Source organism: Benincasa hispida, chromosome 3, assembly GCF_027475165.1.
Source record: "Benincasa hispida cultivar pf3 chromosome 3, pf3_genome.v1.1, whole genome shotgun sequence".
Lineage (NCBI taxonomy): Eukaryota > Viridiplantae > Streptophyta > Magnoliopsida > Cucurbitales > Cucurbitaceae > Benincasa > Benincasa hispida.
Genome location: NC_143480.1, coordinates 8592526 through 8603201, shown reverse-complemented (window position 1 = coordinate 8603201; position 10676 = coordinate 8592526). Strand labels below are relative to the sequence as shown.

The 10676-nt window shown below is 31.4% G+C and overlaps 1 protein-coding gene across 2 annotated transcripts; it reads right to left on the bottom strand.

The window, feature by feature from the left end:
• Positions 1-7147: 7147 nt before the first annotated feature.
• Positions 7148-10676, bottom strand: LOC120074068 (SGNH hydrolase-type esterase superfamily protein). 2 transcript variants are annotated; one of them, XM_039027054.2, is made up of 6 exons: positions 10647-10676; positions 10283-10427; positions 9929-10171; positions 9165-9232; positions 8880-9044; positions 7148-7594 (listed from the first exon to the last, which is right to left on the bottom strand). In XM_039027054.2, the coding sequence occupies exons 2-6, from the start codon at positions 10379-10381 to the stop codon at positions 7432-7434; spliced, it is 738 nt and encodes a 245-aa protein (XP_038882982.1). In that variant the 5' UTR covers positions 10382-10427; positions 10647-10676; the 3' UTR covers positions 7148-7431. The 2 variants fall into 2 exon arrangements, with proteins under 2 accessions (XP_038882982.1, XP_038882981.1); XM_039027053.2 differs by lacking the exon at positions 10647-10676 and having other exon boundaries at positions 10283-10489.

The window sequence follows — 10676 nt, the reverse complement described above, 5'->3', positions numbered from 1 at the left end:
GAAAATCAACGACAGACAACTGGCGATCAAAGACTAGAGGTGTGGTAGCCAAGGGATATAAGTGGTGGCGGGTGAAAAATTGTGTGGAGTAGGTTATTTGAAGAGAGATGTTGGGGGAGGGGGGAGGGGGGAGGGGTTGCTGCTATCGAGAAAAAAAAAAGTTCAAGTTTTTTTTAAAAAAAATCTAGATGTATCATTTTAATTCAAGTGTATCAAATGTATATCAAAAGTGTGTCAAGGGGTATAAAGTATATCGAAGGTATCAAGTGTATCAGGTGTATTAAGTATGGATCAAGCATGTATCAAGTGTGTATCAGGTATATCATAGATGTATCGGATGTATAAGGTGTATTAGATGTATCAAGTATGTATAAGTATATTTGTACATTTTTTACATTTTCTATTTTAAATAGTGGGTCAAGCTTTTTTTTTTTTTTTTTTTTTTTTTTTTTTTTTTGCAAAACTAAAAGGCTTGGGCTACGGACATAATATTAAGAACTTAATTTGTCCATTTTGCAACTAGCCCTTATATATACGAAATATGTCTCGTTAAAACCTTACTAGGAAAAAACTCAATGGAAAAAAAATCCTAGTAAAGGAAAAAGAGTATATATTTCACATAATTTAATAATCCTTAAAGAATATAATATATTTTCTCCCCCTCATGGAAACACCGTTTCAGATCTCTGAATCGCCGCATTCCAATTTTGTGCTCCAATTTTTCAAAGATTACGGTAGGTAATGTCTTTGTAAATAAGTCGACTAGGTTATACTTCGAATAAATTTGTTGTATTATAATTTCTTTATTTTCTTAAAGATCATGAGTGTTGAAAAGTTTTAGGGAAATATGTTTTATTCTATCCCATTTAATATATCTTCCTTTGTTTTGGACTATACATACTGTGTTGTCTTCGTAAAATATTGTTGGATTTTTACTAAAAGACAAGCCACATGTTTCACGAATGTGCTGAGTCATTGATCTTAACCATATACATTCTCGACTAGCCTCATCAAGAATTTCAGCATGATTTGAGGAAATGGGCCTATGGTCTGTTTCACTAATCACCAGGATATAACAGTTTTTCCACATATAAATAAATAACCTGTTTGAGATCTAGCTTTGTGTGGATTAGATAAATATCCATAATCTGCATAACCATCTAGATCAAAATTTAATTTGTCTGAATAAAACAAACACATATCAATTGTTCCTCGGAGATAATAAAGTACATGCTTAATTCTGTTCCATTGTCTTTTTTTTAGAAGAATTATATCTAGCTAATAAATTTACTGAAAATGCAATATCTGATCTTGTATTATTAGCATGATATATAAGTGCACCACTTTCACTAAGATATGGTACTTCAAGACCAATAAGTTCTTCATTATCATCTCAAGGTGAAAATATATCTTTCTTCACATCTAGTGAACGAACTTCCATTGTAATGTTTAATGAATGTGTTTTGTCCATATAGAATTTGTTTAAAATTTTTCTTATATAAGTTGACTGATGAACAAATATCATATCTGCTAAATGTTCAATTTGCAAGCCAAGAAAAAGTTTTGTTTTATCAAGATCTTTCATCTCAAATTCTTTCTTAAGATATTCTATTGCCTTTAAAAGCTCTTCAAGAGTTCCAATTATATTTAAGTCGTCAACATATAAAGTTATAATGGCAAATCCTGACTATGATTTCTTATAAAAACACACGAACATATTAGATTATTTTGATATTCTTCTTTCAACAAATATCCACTCAGACGATTGTACCATATTCGTTCTGATTGTTTCAATCCGTATAGTGATCTCTATAACTGTATTGAATACAATTCTCGAGAACTTGGTTTATATATTTCAGGTATTTTAAATCCTTTGAAATTTTCATAAAAAGGTCATTATTAAGATATCCATATAATATGTTGTAACAACATCTATAAGATGCATGTCCAGAATTTCTTACACAGTTACACCAACTAAATATTTTAGTGTAATTGCATCTAACATTGGGCAATACGTCTCCTAATAATCAATAATAAGTCTTTGTAAAAAACCTTGTACAACTAGTCTTGCTTTATATCTTGTGATCTCATTATTTTTATTTATTTTTCTCACAAATACCCATTTATATCCCACAGGTTTGATACATTCTAGTATTCGGACTACTGGTCCAAAAACATGATGTTTTGAAAGTGAGTTTAATTTTGTCTCAGTTGCTTCTTTCCGCTGAAGCAAATATTTTCTATGTTGACATTCTTCGACAGATTTTAGTTCAAAATCCTCTTTTTCAGATATAATATTAAGAGCAACATTATATACAAAAATGTTGCCAATAACTATATTAGTTCAGTTCTATCTTTTTCTTGTCATGATATAGTTTATTGAAATCTCATTATTATGTTTAGGTATTTCATCTTCTTAACTAATTCAACTATTAGTCATCTCCAGGATTTCTTCATGGATATTTACATCTTCAACCAAGTCTTTTTTACTATTTTCGATTTTTCTTTTTCGAGGATTTTCATCTTTGGAACCCATTAGTCTACCACGCTTCTAGCATGTCCAGACTCATTAATGAAAACTTGATGTGTTGGAATATCAATTTTTTATTGAATATTTGCAGCTGGTATATGTGACTTAATTACTTTATTTACATTTTATAAATGCATCTGGTAGCTGATTTTCTATATTTTGCAAATAAATTATTTTCTGAACTTCAAGTTCACATTGATCTGTACGAAGATCTAAATAAAACAATAACGATGCATTCCAGGTATTTTCTTTTTTCAACTTCTTAATTTCTCTCCTTAATTTTGAAAATTTTGTCTCATTAAAACGACAATAAAAAAAAATTGTGTAGTAACTACATCACTCGTCAAGGATTCAAGATATATAATAATTTATGGGGAACCATATCCAACATTTATTCATAACCTCCTTTGAGGACTATCTTAATACATTGTGGTGGAGCAATTGAAACATATACTGCACATCCAAAAATTCTCATATAGTAAATATTTGGCTCATGGCCATAAGCTAATTGCATTGGTGAGTACTTATGATAAGCTACAAGCCTAATATGTACAAGTGATGCAACATGCAAAATAGCATAACCTGATACAAATATAGGAGCTTAGCTCCCCGAAGTAATGGTCTAGCAATTAATTGCAAGCGTTTTATAAATGATTATGCTAAAGTATTTCGTGTATGAACATGAGCTACAAAATGTTCAACACTTATCTCAATTGGCATACAATAATTATCAAAAAACTTAGATATAAATTCAACAACATTATTAAAACAAATAGTTTTAATTGTATAATTAGGAAATTGTACTCTTAACTTAATTATTGGAGCAAGTAAGGTTTCAACTTCATAATAAAGCACACGTGTGACCATCTATTGGATGCGTCTATTAATACTATAAAATATCTAAATGATCCACTTGGTGGGTTAATAGGACCACATATATCACCATAAATTTGTAATAAAAATATAGGTGATTCAATTCCCACTTTAGTTGGTGATGATCTAATGATTAATTTGTCTTGAGAGCAAGCATCACATGATAATTTATTAGATTGAAGAATCTTCTAGCTCTTCAATGGATGTTCATGTGAATTCTCAATTATTCTTCTCATCATTATAGACCCTAGATGACCCAATTTATCATGTCAAATAGTAAATATATCTGGATTCATGAACTTCAGGTTCGTTGTTACTTATATTTCAATTACTTGTATATAAGTATAATATAATCTAGAAGATAAGTAGACAACTTTTCCGGTATATGTTTTTCATTTGAGACACTAGATATAATATAAAGATACTCCACATTGTTCTTACTATCAATCTTAGTGTTATAACTATTGTAATGTATATCTTTAAAACTTAGTAGATTTATCTTTAATTGATAAACAACGCATCGTTCACTGTAAATTTTGTTCCTCTAGGCAAAATAATATTTGTTTTTCCAAATCCTTCAATTAGATTTGCAGAACCTGATATTGTATTTACTTTTGCTTCTAGCATTGTCAATTTAGAAAAATACTTTCAACTTGTAAGTATTATATGCATAGTTACACTGTCTACCAGACATAAAACTTATTGCTCATTTTTTAATCACACAACATATAGAAACTATTCATGATTCTCCATTAAACAAAATAATTACATAAATGAAACAAAACTTGAAATATTAAAAATTCAATCTTAGATAAAGAAAAAAAATGAAAGGTCGATAGATTCTTAAAGAAAAACAACATTAATCTTACATATTTTCAAAATCAAAAGAAGTACTTATCATTCCATCAAATGTGCCAATTTTCTTCTCGGGAGATTCAAAAGAGTCTACCACATTCAAATTTTTCATATTGGATGGGGTCAAATATATCACTATCCTGATAGGCAATTTGCTTCCACATTTTTTCCTTTTTCTCTTAGGGAAGCTTGATAGAGATTAAGTATTTTGACGTATGATAGGTACGTGACAATGTCTAGTTATTTTGCATTGAAAGCATTTATTTTCAACACTTTTTGAACTCTTATCATATGAAGTTTTTCCTTTATAATCATCATTTTGTGTGGTTCTCTTGAAATTTGGATAATTATAACGACCTCCATGAAAAGAATAATTATCTTTTCCTCCATCGTAGTCACGATCTCGACCACGACCACGACCATGATCACGATTGTTAAAATTTGCAGCATTCACTTTTTTAAGGAATGGTGTTGCTTCAGTTGACTGAGATTCATGATTTTTCATCAATGACTCGTTATTGTGCTCATCCACGATATGAAATTAATTCAGAATACTTTTTAAAGCCCTTCTCTTAATATTGTTGCTACGGGAGCATATTCGAGACATGAAATGTAGAAAATGTCTTGTCTAACATATCTGCATCAAGAATTTTCTCTTCACATAACAACAATTTTGAACTGATTTTAAATAATGCAGAGTTGTAATCACTTATTGATTTGAAATCCTGTAGCCTCAAATGCATCTATTCATAACGAGCTTTAGGAAGAATACAGTTTTCTGATGATCAAATCTTCCCTTCAAAATTTTCCACAAAATGCGGGGATCTTTTATTGTTAGATATTCCATTTTCAATCCCTCATAGAGATGATGATGAAGGAAAATCCTGGTTTTTTCCTTTTCTTGACTGGGTGTTGTATTCCCTCTTTAACTATTTCTCCCAGGTTCATAACATCCAAATGTATTTTGGCATCAAGCACCCATGACAAATAATTATTACTATTAATGTCAAGGGCTGCGAAATCAAATTTTGTAAGTTTTGTCATGGTTACACTATCATAAAGAATTGTATTTATATTAGAAATTTAATATATATCGAACATGCAAAACAATATTTAATTTCACCAATTATAACAGAAAAATGACTTGCTTTTAGAATCTACCTTTATCAGGAAAACGATAGAGACTCGTGCTGATAATGTATTGTGAAATTGAGGCACAATGGAAACACGAAAATTAATATATTATAATATAATAAAATATAATATAATATTAAATATATAAAATAAATAAGTAAAATTTAGAAAAGAAATAAATAGGATAACAACGAAATTCAAAGTGGAATTATGAAATAGATTTTCTCACCGATGTGCATACTTTCAATATCCACATAATGCCACTATTTATAGGCAAAATGACAAGTATGTAGTGGAATTACATAGACATTAAGGATGTATAATTACAGGACACATGGACTATGAAAAATGACACATGAGGAGATGAAAGAATAACAAATAGTTTTAGCACCCGAAAAATTGGACATCTATTTTTATAATATATATAAAATATCCCACATTTTAAAACCTAAAAGTAGGCCAAACAAAAAAAAGATATTGTCCGTAAATCTTTTTTTGGCATGGTCTTTATGTTTTTGTCCTTAGTAGCATGACCTAAAAATTTAGGTGACGTAATATAGAAGTTTCTTTTTCCTTCATCCTCTTCTTTTTAACATTTGTGCGTTTTTTTTTAAGAATAATATTTATCTACTTTTAAGCTGTATTATAAAACAAATTTCCAAATTCCATTATGTTAAAGTATGATTTATATATGTATATTTTAACGTTGTAGTTATTATAATCTCATTTGCTGATTCCTTTCGTTTTATTTGCATCTCTATATTAATTACAAATTGGCAGTCTACATTACGTTTGAATGGTTAATGTCAATATATAATTTAATTGGTCAAGATATTAGTAACAATTATTAAAATCGATATGATGTTTCAAATCTCAATCCATCATCAAATTATAATACCAAAAAAAATGTCTACCTGAAGCGAATATATTAATTAATATAAAAAAGTATGTGAATTTTAAGGTGTATTTAAATTATGTTATTGAATTTTAAAATGTTGAATTTCATTTTTTAAATCTTAAATTTAATTGGTATCAAAACAATCATTTTCTCTATCCTAAATGAAGATGAATATATGACACGATAGTGACTTGTAAAATTGTTGTGCACATAGTAAATGTATCAGGTTGTAATTATGTCGTATCACTTTTCGTACGTATAGATTGTATCCTAATTTTATCGATAAGTTATTTTCAATTGTAGTCAATATTTTATTACAAATAATTCCGACAACTTTTGGGAAAAAGAGATATTTACATATTATAGACATTTACCTGATTTTAGTAGAAAGACACATTATTCGAGACAGAAAGAAAACGATAATTGAAATAAATCTATGCTTTTTGGTGAAATTTAAGGGGAAAAAAACCTTCTTTCTAAGGTGAATCTCCAATTAATGAAACCTCATACTTTAATATAGATCGAGTCTTTCTGAGGTGAATCTCCAATTATTTCCCTATTCTCTCTACCTACACACCCCCACCCCCCCCCCCCCCCCCCCCCCCCCGGTAATATGAAATCGGGTGTGACACTCTCACAAACATAATCATCATGCTAAAGCTTTCTCCCTTGACCCCTCTCTTCTTCGATTCGTAATTAAAGAGGTTATTGGATTTTACTATAACATAAATTTTTCGCATACTGTGACTTCTTCCATTCTTAAAAAAAAAAATAAAATAAAATAAAATAAAATAAAAAAAATGTTAAGGACAAGTTCATCCAAAAGTTATCATACCAATTATCCATCCAACTTTAAATTGTATAATTGAGGGGGAGTCCATTTATTTAATGAGAGACCTGCATTCTCACTCACAATCCTATAAATGTCTATAATAAAGCAGTTGTGAAAGAATGAAACAACTCCTAATAGTAAGCATTATTATTCTGAACAATATAAATCATTTGTAGAGGAGTTTCAGTTTCATTCTTACATCTCATAGGTTGTGAATAAGTTGCAGTCGCTCTTCAATGACATCCTCAGTTTCAGTTAATTGATTAACATGACCAGGCGGCTATGGCTGAGCTGCATCAGTCAAGATTATCATAATTCTCCAAAAGCTTTGAGAGGATTATTAGAGTCTATTTCTGAAAAAAGTGGAAGCTCAGCAGGCAGCTTTTCTGGACTCAATCCTTCTTCTTCCAGCTTCTTGACAACTTCCTCGAACACAATTGTGTTGCCATTTCGAGTCAGGTGCAGCCCATCACTGCAAACAAATGGATAGATTAGGTTCAGATATTACAGAGCAAGGAGTGAAAGGTTTCTCGTAATAAGTTGTCCTTATTTCTATCAAATCAAGATACTTTTAATACAAAAATCTGATTGGATAGCGAGTTTTTCAAAGTTATTTTCTATTTGAGTTTGTTTTCAAGGGCCTTTTCAACTTGAGAGGGACTAAGGTTGAGACAAAACACAAGCCAGGGATAGTATACATAAATGCACATTTATTATAAACTTGATCATAAAGCAGTTTCTAAATATTTGAAGAATAGACACCCAAACAGCACCTTAAGCAGAACCATAAGCAACAGATATGTCATAGGCCTTTTATAAACTCAGAGCAGCCCCAATTAGCTGCGCTGGCTCGTTTTGCGGCCTGTCTCAATATAGGCCTCCAATTTGGTATACCTATTCAAGAAGAGAAAAGAACCGATGTTTTTTTAGTAGTCATTTGGTTTTTGATCCATGGTTTTTGAAAATTAAGCTTATAAATACTACTTTTATCAGTGAATTTCTTTCATTTTGTTGTCTACTTTTTGTAAATGTTTTCAAAATCTAAACAAATTTTTTAAAACTAGACAAAGTAGTTCTCAAAAACTTGTTCTAGTTTTTGGAATTCGGTTAAAAAATCAAATGATTCCTTAAGAATATAATCATTATAAAGGAATTATGAAAAAACAAATCTAATTTCAAAAAATCGAAACAAAAACCAAATGGTTATCTAATAGAGCTTAAATAATTTAAAGTAGCTTGTTGAAAAAGCAAAGCGGAGGGATAGGAGTAGTCTATTAGCCGAGGGGAATATTCACACAGGCGTTAGGTGTGACTTGTGAGGGGAGTGTTAGTCCCCTCTAACTATGTGTTTTATACTGAGTAGCCCCATTTTTGTTTTGTTTTAGCTATCTGAATAATAGCACGAGAAGCGTTTCAATCAAGAGCCAGAGATTTAAAGCATGCAGAGTAGAACTGTTAGGAAAGAGAAGTTTTGACAGATCCTAACTGCCCACCAAAGAGGAGGGGAAAATGGCAGCTTAAAATTAAGCAATCTATAACATCTAATTCTATGGCTACGTGATGTGACAAAAATGTGCTCATGGCCAAGTTTACAAATTTTAATGGCCTGAAATAATTCCACATCTTGTTAATTCCAGGAAAATCTATACAGAGTTCGCAAAACATTCGAATCATATGGTAATGATGTGAGGAGATTATCCAAAGCAACTGCTTAGTAAAAGATATCAGCGCAAACATAAGGGTGAACTCATAAATACCTTAAACAAGCCTTTTCCCAGCCAGGAACTTGCTGCATCTTAGTCCAAATATCAATAACAGAAATCCCACATTCTGCAGCAACAGCAATGCAAGCCTTGGCATAATCACCAGCTGCATTGTTAGTCCTCTCAGGCTCATTTAATGGATTTGAAACGTAAGGGTTCCTGCAGAGATTGTATCATTTTGTGATTTCCCATCATCAGAAGTACGATTTAAAAACTCAAGACTCGAGATCTCTCAAAATAATTTGAGCTAAACCAAGACAGTAGGAGAGATAACCATACTGTAAACGCCCTTCTTCATCAATAGGAGGAGGAGTGATAATCAGAATACGAGTTGCAGGCCATTTCTTCTGCAAATCCAATAGAAGCAAACTCAGACTCTATTTGAATTGCTAAAAAGAGAAGTTAAATAGATAAAATCATTGTGTTTTTGTTTTGTTTGTGAATAGTAGAACATGTAGGCACCACAATCAAACCACTAACTTAATTTCAGTAACAAAAAGTTTTCACAAGAAGATTTAGAATAAAGGTATAGTCCCATCATAAAGTAAAACTTTACTTGCAAAGCATTTAACATTACAGTAAGAGAATCCAACAAAAAAAAATTTCTAACCATCAAAACAAAACCCAATTCAAAGTGATCTTCTCTATTCATGCCAACCAAATGGGTGTCTTCCCTAAAAACTATTAAGTAAAAAAGCTGCTAATTTTCCTTAGACAAAATATTAGGACAACACACATATTTCATTTCTTTAAACGGTATAATACCATCCCCTGACCGCTTTGGGCCTAAAGCTCACATTGTTTTACTTTTAGAACATACTGATAACTACATTACCATTCATTCCATATGCATATAACATCTTCTCCAATTCTAAACAATGATCAAAATCCAACATCTGGGCACATTCCTTTCCAACAGATCCTTGGTTAAATCAATGGAGAATGTACCATGTAACTCAAAATAGCTAATATTATGGCAATGACAGATTATAAATATGTGGGGCAAAGAACATGGCAGTCGTGAGAAGCAAGAAGATATATACCTTGAAAAAGGAGACGATTGAAATGAGATTTTGCTTGTATTCATGAAGGGGCACATGTTGGAAGGCCCCATATCTATCTGGAAGACAAGCGTCATTAGCTCCAAAGAAGACCGTCGCGGCAAGCGGCGAGGCAGCGCCGTCTCCGCTACCGCCGTGTTCTTCTGATGATGGGAAGACTCGTTCAATCACCTTAAGCGCCCATCTCGTATTGTAGCCACTGTATCCTCTAACCACCACATCGGCCTAATCACATTCAAACAATGAAAAGCACCCAAAACTTTTTCAGATTCGAATCAGACATGAGTAAAGATGATGAAAGCGAAGTTGGGAATTAATTTGTATAACAGCCAATACCCTGCGAGAGAAATGATTGGCTAGAGCGGATCCCCAGCCGCCATCAGCAAAAGAAAATTCTGTAATGGAATCGCCGAAAAGATAGATCTTTGGTCTCATCTTTCAAATGGCTTATTTCCACATAAACGGCCCGAAATCTAGCAACCTGCAGATATTGAATCTCCCACAAGATTGGTAAAATGGGGAAATACAAGCACCAAATATTTTTTGATTTTTTTCAATACCGTAAATTTTAAAAGTTTATATAAAAATATATATATATACTTTTTCAAACAATTTAATCTCATGACTTCTAGCAAACTTAGATCTCAATACAGGAAGATTTGGTTACGGAGATAAAAAATGGTCCTTGAAGATCTATTACCTGTCTAATATTTTTTTTCTCTTCTTCTTT